This window comes from Papilio polytes, unplaced genomic scaffold (assembly GCF_000836215.1).
Source record: "Papilio polytes unplaced genomic scaffold, Ppol_1.0 DF824180.1, whole genome shotgun sequence".
NCBI classification, from domain to species: domain Eukaryota; kingdom Metazoa; phylum Arthropoda; class Insecta; order Lepidoptera; family Papilionidae; genus Papilio; species Papilio polytes.
This window is the reverse complement of record NW_013525024.1, coordinates 42,190-61,683: the sequence shown is the minus strand read 5'-3', so window position 1 is coordinate 61,683 and position 19,494 is coordinate 42,190. Positions and strand designations below refer to the sequence as shown.

The 19,494-nt window shown below is 33.5% G+C and overlaps 1 protein-coding gene across 1 annotated transcript in view; it reads left to right on the top strand.

The window, feature by feature from the left end:
• The first annotated feature begins 7,918 nt into the window (after positions 1-7,918).
• The window catches only part of LOC106110961 (filamin-A), a 46,532-nt gene continuing 34,956 nt past the window's right edge, over positions 7,919-19,494 (top strand). Inside the window, exons 1-6 of the mRNA XM_013292929.1 lie at positions 7,919-8,079; positions 14,647-14,942; positions 15,340-15,520; positions 16,423-16,522; positions 18,239-18,381; positions 18,967-19,190. Of these exons, the coding sequence (XP_013148383.1) occupies positions 14,727-14,942; positions 15,340-15,520; positions 16,423-16,522; positions 18,239-18,381; positions 18,967-19,190 (864 nt within the window). The 5' untranslated portion in view covers positions 7,919-8,079; positions 14,647-14,726. The remainder of the gene's footprint in view (positions 8,080-14,646; positions 14,943-15,339; positions 15,521-16,422; positions 16,523-18,238; positions 18,382-18,966; positions 19,191-19,494) is intronic.

Below are 19,494 nucleotides of genomic sequence, written 5' to 3'. Positions count from 1 at the left end.
GAAATAACAATCGCGTAATATCATAAACACCATGCTTCATCTTCAGTGAAAAATGCACAAAACGACCTAACCAGATTGCAAACATTTACAAAGATTAACCAAATGACTTTTTATGTGCGCAAAACCAAAGCGCATCACTCCACCATTCTATGACAACTGTCATCTGTCATTGTTGACATTGATCAACCCATTCGTGACTGTCCGTTCAGAAACTCAAATTACAATACAATTTCAAATATTGCCAGCACTCATAATTATAATTTCATAGTAACTTTAATCGTTAAAATTAACAATATTTTTAATTTTTTAACGAACGTGTCAATGTTTTTAATTTTCTTTCTGATCAATTAAAACAGCAGTTTCACGGCGACCATAAATAAAGCTTATTTATAATTTATGAAGGGCCCGTGTCGGCGTCGGCGTCGGCGTCCGCTAGCTTAACTAATAAATTATGAAAAACAACTGAGAAGTAGTTAAATGCAATTCCGTTACCCGACACGACTGCTGTAATTAGTAACCCGCTGTCGATTCCAGGGAATTGTTGTAAGAAAACAAGAAAGTTCTTAAACATTTCAAATTACATTTTCATTATCATCATCTGACATAATTGGGATAATGCTATAATTTATACTTAATTCCTACTTTAGGTTATCCAGCTTCCGACATGTTAGCAGTCACTAATAATTCTGATCTTTTTTATATTATAGATGCGAAAGATTACAAGATTATACATAGATGGATGGATGAATGTTTGTTAGAGTTTAACGGAACGGATTACGATGAAATTCCGCATAGATGCAACACATATGCTACTTACATTTGTTTTTTTAATTACACATGGACAGAGTCGCGGGCGAAAGATAGTTATGTCATAAAATGAAATTAAAACAATTGCGAAGACGTAGATGTTTACTTAAAACAGTAAAACTTGTAGTCATACCATAAAGTTTTAGTAACGGCGCAAATAGCTTGCCATTATTTCCAAGTGCTGAATAGTTCTATTAATTTGTGCTATGAGGAGCTAATTAGGGCGTTTGTAAACTAAATTAGCTCCGTAGCTGTTGCCTTTTTAATTAACAACGTTAATGTGGGCATTAGCGTGATCCACCGCTTTGTTATAAAAACTTTGTGACAGCCCTACCACAAACCTTTGATCTCGTATTGTAATGACTTTGGCTGCCTCTTTATGTGGTAGTTTATTTTATTATCCAATTAAAAAAAAACAATAATAAAGAATGGATGATTGATGAGCCATCCTTGTCAAAGATATTGCAGACGTTGGTTTCCTTGAAAACTATGTACGGATAAAAATACATAGGTATAATTTTTGGTATAATAATATTTTGTCAAAGTTGATATTTTAAATCGAGTCAACGTTTTCTATGATATATTCATATTGCAATCCTCTTTGGAATATCCACAAAAACCGATCAACCGTGATTTTTTTTCCAAAAACAATGCTACGAAAAAGAAATAAATGTTTTTTCCTGTCAAAAATATCCCTACAGAATTCAGATACATAAATTAAATACAGCATTATCCGTATACTAATTGAATATGAATACATTATTCGATACGATCTGTCGCAAGCTGAATGGTTTAAACCGCTTCATAGTGCGTGGAAACGTGGGGTGTGCATATTTTAAGCCATCATACTCAGAGATTATTCGAGACCTACTGACTTTTGGTAAATCCCACTTAATGAAAAATATTCTACAATGAAAAGGACGTTCTTTTTGTGGCACTTGCAATTTGGTGATGACATTAATCACGAGTTGAGAATCACGTATTTTTAAGTTAAAAAACACAGTACAAAAAAGTAGTTACATAAATTGTTTTTCATCGAACTAAGATCTCACGTTGCGGTGCACGAGTTGTAGTATATTTCTCTGTAACTCAAAAGGCGTTATTGTGATTTTGCATCCTCAAGAATAAGTTATAACGCCTCATTAGTTAGTGAAAATTATCAATAAAAATGCTTGAAACATTAAATTTTATGCCCTCTTCAGAGTTCAGAGCACAATTAACATTTTTATGGTTCGGAAGTTAGAAACATAAACCGTCGCCTGCATTGCGTAATACTGTAACTTTAATATAGGAATTCTTCATCAATTCATTGCATCAATAACACTGAATTTAAAAACTAAAAGTCGTAATTTTCAAAAAATAGCATGTCTTATTCTACCTTTAAAAAAGGTATCCTAGAATTTCACATACAATTTCGTTGCATTTTCTACTACGTACTTCGTAGACAGGATTTAAAAACACTGCTTTTTTAACGACCCTCTTTGTGTTACATTTGTTAATACTTTTAAACAACTGTCAGCGATATTTGATGTCACGAAAATAAAATAGGTCACTCGCTGTTTTCACTGTATTCGTTTTGGGAAACTCGACTTTAGTATTCTAACGAAAAGAATACGAAGTACTTTATAAGTACGAAGTCTTCATGAACACTAACAATATTCTCTAAAATTATAAATGTTAAAAGAGGTCGAATCGTGAGGCGCGTCGTGTTTGTGCCAGTAAATTTTGTTTAAACCTCCGTGGCGGATTGCCAGCTACGGTTCAGTTAATTATGAAACAAGCTATACGAAAAGACACTTTTTTCTATACTTTATACTTTAACGTACGTGATTTTAGAAAATATTTTGAGAAACATTGTTATTTTTTAAATACATCCAGAAGATGGATATTTTGCTATAAATTAACATGAATTGACAAAAAAAATCCAAAATATCGATAGAATTTTAATTTAAGAATAAAATACTGTCCTACATCTTGGAGAGTAGGCCAGAGATTGCAGATATATTCCTTAGATATGAAACTTAAACGAAATTGGTTCAGCTTCTCAACTATGCTACCGTTTGATCTCTCGTTTGCCACAAGCTTTGTGCCACAAACAGAATTGTCAACTGGCGTTTGCCGCCCCAAAGGCAGTCATCAAAAAACGCAAACATGCTTTAAAATCGCATTGTACACGTTTTACAACGATATTAAATATTTAAACCATAGAATTTTGCACTTGAATTTTATTCACACAACATTTTCTGGTAAAACGATGATTCCTTTTTCAAAAATTACGGTGTTTAAAATTAATATTCGATGTCACATCAATCCCTTAGGCGAGGTTGCGGGCGATCAATGCGCCCTGTTTCACCGTAGCATTCCAAAACCGGATTAAATAGAAAAAAAAATTCTAGTAGCAATAAGTTCAACTAAAAGTTTCATTCAAGTATAAAATACATATGCGGCTCGGCTCACCTGTCGTAAACCAATTTCATTTTTCATTTATTGAAAAATTTCTCCCTGAGATGTTTCACCTGCGCCCACTAAAGCAGGAAACTCAATTCCGTCTGGAGTTCTGCCATTTGCAGTCTACTTGCGTTATTTATATCCTCGTATGGAAGTATAATAATTCTAAATTAAGGAAAATAGGCTATAATAATCTTAAATTACAATAACGTATGTTAAAATCATTTGATTACATTTGCCCTGTCTATTAGGGTCTGATTTTGGCCTTAAATATAGAAAGTGAATTAATTAACATGCTATCACCCTGACGCGTTTTAACGTGTCTGTAATTTCTCTGGAGTAATCTTTGAAATAATTTTTAAAGGTTGAACCTTATATATAATACGTTAGTATTAATTTTTCGCAGTGCAACTGCCTCCGGCACTTCTGGTTTCTTCTGACAATACGAAAGTAATTACCAAGTCATTAACTATCCAACTTTAAGATGAACGAACAGTAATGGCTTTTTTACTCTGTGGCGAAAACGCGCCTTTAATTTGTTATAGTTCATTTTTGGAAGATAACGTCTTTTAAAACGTGGTTAAAATATGTGTTCAAATTTAGTTTAACTAGTACTTTGGTTCTAGTTGCAACGTAACATGAGATGCTATTATACGTTAAACTTTTAATCACGATCTCTAAATGAACGCCGATGAATAATTTAGTAACGCGACAAAGGAGTAATTAGGATGAATCTTCTGTAAGGATATAGATTTAAAACGGATTAACATAACGCCTGTAGTAATAATATTACTAATGTCGATAATAGCACTAGGGTAATATTTTCATCAGGCGTTCAAGGATTTTTTAATATGATAACCACACACAAGTGATTAATAAGTCGTAAAAATAGGCAAATAAAACCATTTTTTACAGCTGATAATTCTACATATTAGATTTTACTTATATAGATAGTCAATATCTTAATTACTTTTAACAGAGAGTAAATTGTTTTTAAAAAAGTGCAATATTATTAAAAGCGTATCAATTCCTGAAACTTTTAATATCGAGCTTTTCTCGTGAAAAGCTCGTTTTCAGAGTTGCGCTTAATCAAGCTTAATAAATTCATAAAAGGCTCGTCACGACTGCGACTCGGCGAAGGTAATAAAATATTAATAAAAAAAAGCGAAATCTATAATTATAATTTAATTATCAAGCAGGGCTTTGAGTTCAGGTTGCTATTTATAGCCTTATTTTTTTAAATTGGTTGTTTTTATCTTACAGCTAGAAGAACTGAGTAACTAGAGAACTTTTGTGCTAAAAGTATAAACACACTGCAATATCTATAGGGAAGGAAAAGATTGTACAAACAATGCGGTTACTGATTTTTTATACAAGTGCATACTCACGGTACGTATGCTGAATTGAAATGCTTTACAAAAATGATGCTAATTATTAAAATAAACCATACGACGAACTTGTATTGGTTGTTAGTAAAATAAACATGTTCAAATGTCTGCTTATTTCACCGAAATTAATATCATTTATGGCGGCGGCGGCTCGAGGCGTATTTTACAGTCATGTTACAACCCCGGGCTAAATTGATTATGCCACATTAGGCATTTAGCTTCTGTTGCAGGAACTGACTTTGCAACTAACATTACATATTTGGTTGGTGATATAAAAAAATACAAAATATAACTGTAACCTAAGTAAGTACATTAGCTGCCGCACTCATAGTCGTTTATTAGTTACTGCAACAGTCTGTTAGTGTAATTTTTCTCATACTAACTCTACCATCAAGACTGCCTTTGCAAATTTCTGCTAGTCAATCTTACACTAAAGTGAATATACCTAAAACTTTTTCACAATAGAGAATAGTACACTAACTTGTTGCCCTCACATCTTTGAATAAAATAGACAACAAAAAATGTTACATTTTATCGGTGCAGTAATATAACCTGACCGAGCGGTGTATCAAGTCAGCCCCTCCCCCGGGAGTGAACCTAATCTTGAACTACAGTAGCACACCAAGATAAATTCTACTTAACGTTTCACTTTTTCAAGCGGTTACATGCACAAAGAAACGCAAGAGGTGTACGTTATTTACTTTGAAACTGTAGCTAATTAAACTCTTGTATACAATATGTGTCTCCATTTTAAAGTGGTTAGAAAGGTTTAATTACTTCTTTAAATAGTGATAATGATAGCCAAATAGATGAAATACCATTTATTCTATTCTGAGTTAACTAATTTTAAAATTTGTTATATGGCGAAGCTTTTAAACCATATCTTGTCTCCGACGTTTTTCTGGCAGAAATAGAAATAAGTGATTGAAACTTAATAAAAAGACAAGAATGAATCATAATTAAATTACCATATGAATTCAAAGATAGCTTAGAGTACGTAATAGTCGTTATGGTGGAGATGGCAATATACTATCATTGACCATCGGTACAACTATGTTATTATGCTGGTCACGTCCTTTCCGATGAACAACACAGTCCTCATGCGACGTCGAAGCTGTTTATGATATGAACTTATACGCTACTAGACATTGACACCTAAAAATATTATCAAAACAAAAAATTTAAGCTGTCGTTAAAGAAATTTGTTAACTCTACTGCTATTTAAATAATAAATTATTTTCGATTCAAGTAGTGGTAGGTTTCAATATTAAATCAAAATCATAATTACAATATATTTGATTCCATCCTACTTTTTTCGATTGGAAAAAAGCAATTTACGAAACCTCATTTTTGCGAGGCTCATAAATTTATTCGAATTATAAAAAGCAATAAATTGCAATCAAGATATTTCGAACGACTTTGTGATAAAAAGAACCTTCTTGTTATACAAACCATGCCATGGTTAGAATCATATTTTATATCGATCTATGGTCGTAAATTATTATCACAGTAACGCTTTCTTTAAAGTGTGTTTGCAAAATCCGAGCATACAAATCACGTTAACTACTTTCACGTTATGTACGCATTTCTAGATGCAAAAACTGTGTTAAACAAAACGTCGGTAAATATCAAACTAAATTAATAAAATAGTCACAATCCGCAGAGAAAAGGTCTTAAAAGCATCACTAAGTTTTAATGAGAGTAAGATAAATAAAAAGAAATTATTTTACACTAAAAAATATGGGAAGATACAGTTGAAGGCACCTGCGACCTGCGACCTGCAGGCCAAATGTCGCCATGGTCTCTGCTCAAGCATTCAAATTTATTCACGAGTTAGAGCGGCCCGGCCAACCCTTTGCTCGAAATCATCCGCGGCCGCCGTACACGTACTGCCCGCTTCCGGACTCTACAGGGACACAAAAAGGTTACCTACAAATACATTCCAATAAAACTCGTAAGTAAAGTTTTATTTTCTTTTCAGTAATAATACATATTAGAAAGTATTTTTGCAATACAAACAAATAGCTGGAACAGACTAAGCAACACACTGGTCTAATATAAATCTAAATTTAAGGGCAATGTGAAAATTATTAGATCTTTTAGAGTATCACTTTGTCTTCCTTTACAATATATGTTAATAAATTGTAAGACACTTTATATCTGCAATAAAATTTTTGCACAATGAGATATTTTACGGCTATATTTCAATTTCATGTGCGTTGTAGATTTACCTTTCATTGAATTAAATATTTCGCTTCAAGAATCAACAGACCGAGTCATTGAACTCTCAACTTGATTCCAAAAGATGTCCTTTCGCATTTCTGACAAAGTATTAAAGTCGCTATAGTTCAGTAAAGGTCCTCGCTACACCGGAGCCGCACTCCTGTTAACCGCAACCCTTGAATCCAATTAAACTCTTCCGTAGATAGCACGCACTCGTAGCGGCCGCGGTCTCGCATTCATAATTTATTCCCACATAAATTACCTAAACATTTTCACTCCCTAAGGCACACAACGAGTGCCCGTTGTTTTCATAATAAAATATGAATAATACATACAGTACAGTACAGGATCGCTAGTTGTAACAAGCGCGGCGTCTTACTACAAATTATTTAAATATTTAATACTTACATAAATTTAGTATTTAAATATAGGACAGAGTAGCAAAAACTGTTTAGACCGTTGTCGTTTTTAACTAGAGTTTTCTTTTTAAAGTTAAGTTACAATATTGAAATCAAGCGACTATTATTTATATATAATTTCGCGGCCGGAGTCAATATTTAGTTTAGCATCGTATAACATTTTAAGATTTGTGGTAGAAGCGGTAATGTGGTCATATAGACTAAATTTCGTATCAACAAATGTCGACAAAATTCCGCTAGAGACGAATTTACTACATTACAATAATTATAATTGTTGTCTTGATATTATTTCTTGCATTTGTATAGTATTATTCAGAAAATGACACTGATTGTAGAAGATTACTTCTTACAATTTGTTGTGCAGTTAAGAACCATAAACCATTAAGCGAATAACCCATGCGTTCCGTAGGATACGTTTACGTGTAATTTAACAACTATTATGTTGTGTTACACTGAAAAACCGTAATGACACCGCTCGACACCATATGGTCGGCTCTCGGCATGGCCGGCGACCATGTCCAAAGACATAAATGGGCACGTTGTCGTCACAGATGGAATGCTATTGCGACGGAGGGGCAGCCTTGCTAAGGGGGAGCGCGGGGAGGAGGGACACTCCCGCGCAACCTGCCTCCATCGTGCCTCACGTTAGTGCCTCGGCCGCGCACGCCAGCGATAATACGCCTGCGCTCAACACGATCGCGTAAATACAAAAAACATCGTGCAGTGTTAGTGTTCAAGTAATAAATTGACTAAACAAACATTGGTGAACATTGAATTAACTTATGTGATTAAAGGTAAACAGTGAAAATGCAAATTTAAAACAGATTTTATGTAAGAGCGCAATGCAAGGGCATTTATAAGTCGGTGCGGCTAAGTCATAACGCTTATCGGTGTAATGACCATTTCTTAACAGACGGCCTAATACGGATTATAGGTCGATTTGATATCACCGTGTAAAACAGGTGTATTGTAACTTATGAATGACTACTATGATAGAGTAGCGCCGGTGTTGCGTAATCAATGTTTTGTAGATCGATATGTTAATGCAGTTTATAAAACATTACAACTCCGAGATGTAGTGATGGGATGATAAAGATTAAGGTGATTCGTTAATGACATCATCGTGTGTTACGATCGAGCACCGCCTACGGCACACGTGTCGTAAGGTTGCACTAACAATGAGAAAACGTGAAGGTTTTCCCATTAAATAAATCGTTAATGACAATGAAGCAAGCATTAATTATAAATTTCAAAATATTCCCCGTACTTTCGTGTGCCGGCTGTTAATAAAAAATCATGTTTGTGTGTCTCAGATGTTTATCAACTTACGTCATTAAAATTGTAAATTATATATTTCGTTAAACTTTGTCAATAATCCTGTTTAAATTTAATTTTTACTTATACATGTTACTTGAACTTGTAGCCGAAAAACATGCAAGCGTATGTGGAAAACCGGTTCCGGGCCGTGTGTAGAAAAGAAAAAATATGTCAAGTGGAATGTAAATAGCTTCTCATTGCTTTTGTTTACGCTAAAAGGGATCAAGGGCTTGAACTTTCTACCTTCTGCGAAAAGGGGTTGAGCGTTTATTGTGAAGAACATCAGATTCGGAAAGTGAAGTCTTATTCCGCAACGTGTATTGACAAATCTGTCGTAATAACCAAACAAGGCTTTTGAAATTATAATCAGTTAGGTCAATATGATTGTATAATCGAAACCACATTTTGATCGCAGACTTACTTCTCAATATAAATATAACCTTTACAGAAGCAAGGTTTAAGTTATCTGAATTTAAACAGACTTTTGATAAGAACATAAAAAAGAAAAACGTTCTGAAAACGTTAATGTTTGAATAGGATTCAACTACTTTGAGATATATACGAGCAGTACTACTAAAGTATGTCTGTATGAAAAACAGGAGCGATACAAACATGTAGACGTACGTACAGACAGATCTTTCTACGTCGATGGTTTCACACATTATTGGAGGCAGCGGAGCACGAAGCACATCGTTAGGCAGTCGCTCGTTAAAAATAATATTATACAATAAATTGCGCATCAATTCTTTATTTTTCACGTATTAGTTTATGCAGAACTATTTATTATTCAGTAAAAATATTTATTTTTTATTTAAAATAAAATAGTGAACTAAGTTAATATTAAGTAAGCTGTTAAAAATACGGAAGTTGACTATACATATATATGAACGGTTTAAAATATGACATATGACATCAAATCATTGGAATTTGCGTGGTCGACTTTAAAATCTCATAGTTTAATAAAACTTGAACACCGTTAACAGTTAAAACAAACATACTTAAAAGTCTCGTAGTAATGAACAAACATATTTGCATATCACGTAACGCTGTGAAGAAAAATATAGGGGAAAAGTAAAGCTTACAGTAGAAACATTTTTCCCACACACCTTGCTTGCATACAAACTTGTAACATATTTTGAAGTTTATCTTAAGAGACAACATGTTTACAAAAGGGAGCAAGTTGTGATTTTAAAGATGTAAATAACCTAATATTGATTATTTGATGGAAATCTTCAATTTGGTCTGTGGATTAATTAGAATTCAAACATCTTTGTTGTAAATAAACAAAGATGTTGAGGAATCATCACTAATGCTATAGTCGTGCTTCAACCGCAAAATAACGTTACCTCTCCAAGTCCATGTTCCGCTTCGAAGCATGAGATAATTCTACGATTTATTTGATATTCATTCTGTATATATCTTTAGGAATTATTATTTAACAACACAACGACCATAACCCTGTAGGGTAGGCAGAAAATATGTATTCATTAGCGCGATCCCAACACATCTTTATTTAATTTGATTTAATTCCCAACTTTTAAAATTTCGTTATTGTTAAGGACATAAGTTAAATGGATGTAAAAAACCTGCAGCAACAGCGTTCCTCTAATGAGTAAACTTTAACTTAACTAACGCCTCCCAAGCCGGCAGAGTTCGAGCGAAGCAGTTTTATAGCTAGTAAATTTTCCGTAAGTTTTTATACGTACTGGCCACTCTAATGTGTTAAATAGAATAAAGATTACTTTAAACTTAAGTTCTATTGCACTACTCAAAAAAAAAAATAATAATGAAAATTATCACGAAATTAACGTGTTTTTGTTTGAACATATTTAGATGTACCAATAAGTGTATGTACACATTTTGGTATAAAAAGACTGTGTATGTACACGGCCTTATTAATTCCATTACACAGTCGCACAAACAAATACACACGCATTGTTAAACTTAATGTCCAACGTACTGCAGTACTTCCTTCCTTTTACCTTCAGAGCGCAGTAACGCATTAGTTGCGCGTTGCGGCCTTGTAGTGTCCCCTCCGACTTAAATATTATCATTAAACGGGCAACATTAAGACATAGGCATCATAATTAACACCGCCAACACACTCCGTACTTACCTGCCGACATGTCATTATGTCGATATAGTAATACTCGTACTTGCCGCGTAATAGACGCTGTTCTCGCGCAAGCTACTTGTTTAGTATTAACTTGGTATGATAAAATAAAATAAAAATTTAAATCGATGATTTGAAACTTACGATATTTATGAAGTTCCTTAGCCAGAGATATATACAAGTACCATAATTGCTTCTAACAAGATGCTGCCAATTGTTAAATGAAAAACCATACCTAGCACAGGTACTGTTAAAAATCAGCACAACACGAGATCATCGGCATATACTTCCGTCCCTATGAAATTACGTTGTTACAATTAGATATATTAATGTCTAAAAGTACGTATATATTCGTAATAAATGTTAAAGATGTAGTGTTTACAAGAGAGACTTCTGGTATGTGCGTTTTAGTGACGGATTTCACTTTATAGCAAGAAATTGAATCGCCTCACTGCTCAAAAGATTGCATGTCTATCGAAAAAACGTTATTCAGAATTCATACATGCTAAGCCGGATGGTATCTATTAGTGTAATTATTATAAAATATTAAAACCTCCTTAGATAATAGTAATTAAAACTTTTTTCGCCTTTTGGTATATGAGGTTATTGGTTTTTCTAAGTGAGAATTTAAACAGATATGTCTGTTTCTAAAGGTTATTTTCTCATTCATGGTATTTCTAACTAAATACATATTCGTCCGTAAAGAAGAGACGGTGAAATTATAGCGCATAAAATGATTTTATCGTCAAAGTATACGCATGAGTTGACAAATCAACTGTACAAAAAATATATGAGACCATTACCTTAGGCGTCATCTTTTTCCGTTAGAAAAGCTGAATTATTCTATGACTCAAGCACTGACACTTAAGTAACCTAAAAAGTTTTTAATTGTGCTTATACATGCATTATTTTATGCAGGATTTTCTCGAGGTTAAGGAAATCATTATAACGATTTGCATATTATCTGTTATCCAATCTTATGTGAAACATTTAACAATGATTTTTCTATTTTAAATACTGAGAACCAATTTAGATTAACGTCATCTGCAAAACACGTAACGTCTGTTTCAAAAATAATTTAAAAATCGAAGACAAAGAAAATTAAAAGCTTAAATTAAAACTGAAATTAAAGACGTCGGTGAAATTGTTGTTTTCGTTTCGTTATTTTTTTGTTAGATCGTAAATAAAATAATGTTACATCAATTCGTTTACTTTTTTTTTACTTTACATACTCGTAATAGTTTTGTAAATGATTACATTTGTGATAGAAAAATGTTTTGCTTTTATTACGGGTCTGTTTTTTCATGTATTGCAATTTGAAGTTGCCTCTCGTAATCAATAAGTAATCAATTTCGTTCAATGTATTTTAATTAAAACTAGATTCGCCCGCGACTCCGTCCGCGTGGAATTAAAAAAACTGAGTAGCCTTTGTGTTCTTCCTATCCTCTACATCTATGCACAATTTCATCGAAATCCTTTCAGCCGTTTTTTCTTTTTTTTTTCTTTTTTTTCTAAACTTTCGCATTTATAATATTAGTATAAAGTATGATAGAAAAATAATAGAGTTAACTGATTGTGCAAATTTACATTACATAATAATGGGGGCCTTTAACAATCTTAATATCCATAAGTGCTTAAGAAATAATTTGAACAAGATATGACAATACACTCTCTGAGGGAAAATGCCAATCTTCTCAACATTAGAAAAATAAATCTTACTGAATTATCAAGGTAAACAAAACAAGCATATCATTACAGTCAGGTGTACCCTGTACGCATAAGCACATTAAAACTGTGTCCGTATGTAAATTAAGATGTAACGCACCGTACGATGTGCAAATAAGGTAAAACACAGGGACACCGCAAGACACTAAGTACGTTATGAGTACAACCACATCGGATTCCAAAGAAATGAGTCATTCCGTATCTGAGATGACAGCGGATCTTTAGTTCCAGTATTCTCGCATACTTATGCAAAACGCGGTAATGACAAAAGCAGAATGATTACTGGAGGTTGTACTACAATGACATGCCCGACTAAAATAGAAATGACTGTTTATCACATAGGCGCGGTGGCGATCGATCTGCCCACAGACACTTCTCTATAATTCAATATTAAACATTAATATTTATTGTCGTTCTGTTTCGAATATGCGACCCACACGGATATTCTGATAAATATACCGATTGTTATGTTACATGTTGACTAGTGAATGATAGATGATGTCGTTACTTGTTCAATTTAATTTAATTTTTATTTATGAGATCATGAAGCATATCGATTTACGTTATGATACGAGATATTAATATAGGTAATATATTTTAAGTCAAAAACATTCTCAGAATTCTTAAATGAAGGCGTCCAAAGTTTTCATTAAAATCTGACCAGTGGTATAAGAATTTAGTGAGGATAAATATACGCCAATGATGTATGTTCAAGTACATTAGTAGGTAGAAATTACAATTGAATTATATTTTCTAAAGTAAAATAATAAATAATGATAATGAAATGTCTGAGATTTACATAAACTATTACGATATTACACTATGTAGTTGAGGACAAACAAAACATCTAACTTTTTAAGGCTGAAGCAATATCATGTGCGAAATATCTTATCACGAACTAAGTTATTATACTTACCAAAACAAAATATTTAAAACATCATCGTAACATGCTTATGTAAAAAAATATAGACGTACGTAATTTATAAACGTGATATGATTATTTAAAAATTGTACATAATTTAACTCTATGGCGTGTTCTGTAAAGAATTTAAAAAGAAATATTCATAACTTTAAACTGTTGTGGTATTTACAAATATAACTTTCGTAAGATACGGGTTTTACAATTAGGTAGTTTTGAAGTTTGTCGACAAAAAATATCTAGTGTGGACTTAGAGTGTAGTGAGAACAAGGGCAGTAACAGTGGTAGTAGCGGTAGCTGTATCAGGAAAAGAGGAGACCGATACGGTTATTTGTAATTTTGTTTTCGCACTACCGCAATTCAGTCCCGTGAACATGGCTAATGCAACTGTGCCGAAAAATCAGTAGCTAAAACAATCCAATCGTGGTAAGAAACCCGTATATTACGAACATTAAGGAAAAGATTTTCATTAGAGGTGAAACATTTTTCCTTTATTTTACAAGCTTTTCGTGTCCTGATTCACTCCGTAAAATTAAATATTACATGTGAATAATGTAAAATAACCTATAACCTACTATGTTTTGCACATGTGCGTCGCTTGCTGATGGTCTAAGCTATGTCTGGGGGTCAGCTATGATTAATTTGGTCTTTTCGAACTAATTTTCATATAGTTTACATTTTTAGATTATCTAGGGGAGAGTAGCTGCCCATCCCTATAAATGTCCTATAAAGGTTGAAATATGCTATCAATTTCAGTACTTCTAAGTTTTTTTATCTACTCTAGATAACGAATATAATATTTGTAATTGATTAATTTCTCGTTTGCTCTAATGAGTTTTTAACAAAATTTTAACGAGACTCCAACATTCAATCATGCCAGTGTAATTTTCTCGCATCGAGCGAGAGGTTTATACATTTTAAAACGTTCGCGGAGTGCTCTAAAAAAGGTTTCGTAAAGTATCATAAATCACGAGTTAACTGACAATACGTCATCAATCTGCTTAGAACTCTAAGTTAACGCTCTTTTATACCGAAGTGTATCACAGTTTCGAATTACTAAGATTTGGATGGCTTATAACAATAACAACTATTGTTATTACTAACAATTTATTGTTTTGTGAGTATATTGTAATAAAATGTGTTTAGATTCTAATATTATGATAACAAAAGTCTAAGAAACAAACATCGACTTTTCGCCTGTATATTTCGCCTTTATAATATTTAACAGTGTGTTAGATTGTGTGTTTAAGAAAAATGAGGGGTTAAAAAGTAAAATGTTGTTTCCAGATGACGCTGAAACTCGACGCACGAGAGATAGAAGAAACGAATAACTCATTACATTGTGCATTTTGCTGACGTCACACAAGATGGAGGGAATGCGTGTGACCCATCAGGGCGTGCGGGCGCATTCGGCTGAAGGTTCCGCGGGTCGTATCACCCAAGCGGGCCTAGCCGCGCGCAGCCCTGAAGGCACCGCTGCTAAGGGGATGGCTATTAAGGGCCATGAAGACCTTTGGGTGGAAATACAAGCTAATACGTTTAGAAATTGGGTGAACGAAACATTAAAACCGATGAATATAAAGGTAACATAAAAACTTTCTGTTAATTGTAGCTGTATATAGCTAAAACCTACGTTTGCGTCAAATCTGAGATACTAGGATAATGCAAATCCAATGAGCAACAATTTACTGAACAGCAAAACTCTAATGCAATGTACCTTGTTACTTACCAAAAGTGCCATTGAAAATTTATTTGTCACTAGCTTTCGCCCGCGACTTCGTCCGCGTGGAATTAAAAAATAAAACAAAAGAGCGTAGCCTATGCGTTCTTCCAAACTGTTATTTACGTCTATGCCAAATTTCATCGAGATTCGTTGAGACGTTTAGGATACAAACTCTAACAAACTTCCTTCTTCCTTCCTTCTAAACTTTCGCATTTATAATGTTAGTAAGATTAACCGTACGAATTCTATGATCGCAGGTAGTAGATTTAGTGGAAGACTTAAGAGACGGGACAGTGCTATGTGCTCTAGTCGAAGCACTTCAAGGCAGACGACTGAAAGGCTGGAGCAAGAACCCCACCAATCAACACCACCGGTTGGATAACGTCACAACTGCATTACAAGCAATTGAAGACGACAGCATCAAGCTAGTCAATATAGGTGAGATTACTGTGACTAAGGTGGCAATTGGTCATGGGAACATGTTAACAAAGGCGCATACAAACGCGCCGGCTAAATTACTCATAGAGGTTATCAAGAACAGTTACACTCGTTTGTTGCTAAATACATTGTTCGTGATTTTATTAAGATTTTTATTGCCACTTTTACATGCATAATAATATGTTTATTTGTTTCATAGAACCGTTTAGTTTTAGAATAAATTAACCTAACTAAATTTTCCAAGGACTACAAATTGCAGGCTTGCATTATAAATTGTAGAACTCCAAATTTTCATTTTAAATCAGTAAAAAAAGTTTTAATGTATTATTAACAGTAACAGTATACTAAAAATAGTTCTTGCTGTAAAGATTTCTAAAGATTTACTCTCCGTGGTTATTTATTATGTGTTTCTAAGCTTGCAGTTTTATACTTTTAATTCATTTTGTCGGTCACACGCGCTAGCTGCGCTCTGCTCACGTCATACTCGTTTAAAAAGATCCATTGCAGCTTTTCTTGCTCGAGATAAACTTTAACATGATTTTTTTACTCATATTTTTACTCTATTGAATCACCTTGAGTATTCCTACGAAGTTTTCTACATACCCTCGGGATATTATTATAAAGTAAATCTTTTAAGAAACGTCCTTAGTTAATCTTCATTACTTTTACTAATAAACATTTTCTTATTATCAAGACATACTAATGTTGATATACCGATTTTAAATATTCATAGAAGACAAATTGGTTAATCAAAAAACGTTAATTAAATCGTGAATCAATTTGCTACATTTAATAAGGAAACTAATACTAGATTCATTGCAGAAACCTGTGCAAACGTAATTTTATTGAATCATCAACAATGTCCGAAACTTACTGATTTACAATATTGTTTTATTTTCCAGGTAATGTGGACATCGTGAATGGAAATCTCAAGTTAATATTAGGATTAATATGGTCTCTTATAGTGCGCTATCAAATTGGCAGGAGCAAGTTCCCACCGAGGTGAGAAAACTATCTATCATATGACAGATAATTTTAACAAACTACTTGAGTAGCACTATCTCACTAATATTTAAAGTATTTTAAAGCTGAGCGGAAGGAGTCGCGGGAGACGACTAGTTTTATACTAAATAAAACATGGCACAAATTATCCAGTGTTATAGTTTCCGTAATTCCACAACTAACGCGTATACGTATCTAATACGGAGTACTAGTTTAAGTTTGGCTATCAGATAGATGTAGAAAGAAGACTTATTCTATAATACAAATATGGTAAACTGTTAAAACCATTTAGATAAATACAATTAATCTAAATTTATCAATCATATTAGCTGTCAGAATTAGGTCAGATATCCTATGAATGTCTCGCGTACCTTTTAAAGTCAATCGTGTTTATGTGTGTTGTAACACCAGTATTATTTGTAAACATCGCCGTTTATGTCAACTTGGACAGTATTCGAGCAATTAGCGCGACTGCGTGAGCGTACCGTGTCTGAGGTGACGGCGCGGTGGAACATTGCGATACATCTTAATACAAATACATTCGCGACTGCTTTCACAATCATATTTGGCGTTGAGTAGGTTTTTTAGACCGTTTACACGAGGGTGGCATAGTGAAGTAGAGCAGCAGACATTGCAGTATTGCTTTTGATATCTCTGTATTACGTTGTTCCCGAGATTACATTCATGGTCAGTAGTATAAAAACATCCATTTTACAAAAAACAATCTAAGTAATTGTCTCTAATTTTCAGAGCTTTCATACAAATGTTTCGGAAATTAGACAGAGGCAACGCGTTTCAGCGGTCACTGGAGGCATATATAAAAAGAGCCATGCGCAAATTCAAAAATAACATTAGCAAACGTACCTAATTGTTAACACCATTATTGTTATGTACTTAAGAAAATTAAATGTAGACTAAAACGCGGCGTTTTATTTATACAGATATCGCCTAAACAAAATCTTAATTTAACCCTAAATATTAAAATTCTTTAGAAATATGCACCAAAATACAAATTAAAAAGAACAAAACAAATATTAAAGTAAAAGATATACCCATTACAATATTGATCGATGTAACAAGGGTTCGCATTGACCGCAACACTCATCTGGGTTTCGCGTATCATTTGTTGTACTGCTAAATTTATGTCTCGTATTTTCCTGCCATAAAATTTTTACGTATTCGATTTTTAAAGCCTGTCCTCATAAATCTAAATTATCTACTGCCAGGGCACGAATATATCATAAGTTGTTTCCATATAAATTTAAATTTTAAATCGTTTGCATCGTGTGTAGAGAAAACTTATCGGCACCATTTAACTTAAACACTAAATACAGGTCTAAATCGATATTACTTAATTTGAAGTAAACGAAAAATAACATTAAGATAACTCTTAGCTGTATGTTCCGTATCACAGTTTATAGATATTTCACATTCACTGCTAAATATTTGTACTAACATGGGCTATATCGTGTTGGCGAAATCTTCAAATTTACATAGTCATATTACAAATTTTGTATATGCTAAACAAACATCTCTTCGATTTCGTTTAAATCGCTAGTGACGTATCTCTCGAGGAACTATTTCGTAACTTAACCCACGGGTATGACGCAATTGAGACGAGTTAAATTAGACTCTATCCCATTGGTATACGTTGTACAGTCGTCAAACACTTACTGTCGGTCATGTTTCGGCTGTGCTCACGATGTTTGTTTACAGGAAACTGATGTTATCGTGGCTGCAAGCAGCTTTGCCCGAGTGTCGAGTCAGCAATTTGACGACGGATTGGAATAGCGGGGTTCTGCTATCGGCTCTTCTCGACTATTGCAAACCGGGCGTGTTCCCACATTGGCGCGAACTCAGTTAGTATAAGCTTTAAACAAACTAACTACATACATATTTGATATGTTTGCAACGCTCCACAAATGTTTGACAAGTTGTTGGCTGATCGGGAACAGTGATTGGAACATTAATGAAATTGAATTAATCAACTTAATTAAATACCGGTCGTAGTACGTAATTGTTTTTGCTGTCAATTTTAGAGCAGATTACACTTTCAGTATCGATGTACCCGAATTTACATATTTTGATGGACTGAATTATTTATTAAGTTAGGATGTATTTGAAATTAATTAACCACTCGTATTTTTAATTAAACCGCTATTTTATGTTCTACAGTAAGTAATAAAAGTAATAATCGGTTATAATAATCGGTTCGGTGAATTAATTGCATATGTAATTTAAAATCGACTAAGTACTTATCTTAATTGAAGTAAAAACATTTTAATTATTATTATACAAAATATTATTTATCTATGCACATAACAAGAAGCTTAACAACATAGTAACATTAATTAAACGCACCAATGTTTTACATATGGCCAAAAAACCGCCTAAAACCACATTCCTAGTGGTATAACTATTATTATCTTCTTTAACTTACTCAGATCGTCATGAAGCGATAGAAAATTGTAGACGAGCCATGAAGTTAGCCCACCGTGAGTTCGAAGTACCCATGGTGTTAGAGCCTGAATATCTAGCGTCGCCATGGCTGGACGAGCTCTCTGGCATGACGTATCTATCGTACTTCATGAAGCCTGACTCGCCTGGCTTCCGCGCTACGCTGGACTGGGTTAATTCTAAGCTAGAGAGAGGAGTTACTAACTTCACGGTAAGAGTTTTGTAAAATATCCGATTTTATTAGTTACAATTGAAGGGAAATATGAATAAGTCTAAAAAATACTTAATAAATACAAACTAAAAATATTTAGCGTCGAGGCATATATTTTTCGCTGGTAAGCAGGAGGTTACTGAACAAGTTTTGCGCAAGCCATTAGACGATTAAGTGTTGCTGCAGAGACCACTCAAATAGCACTAATACTTTATAAATCTTACGTACAAACAACTAAACCACAACTTAACAGATAACCATAATTCATAGAAGTATCGTCAAAGAGGAAAAGATTTTTTTCTTA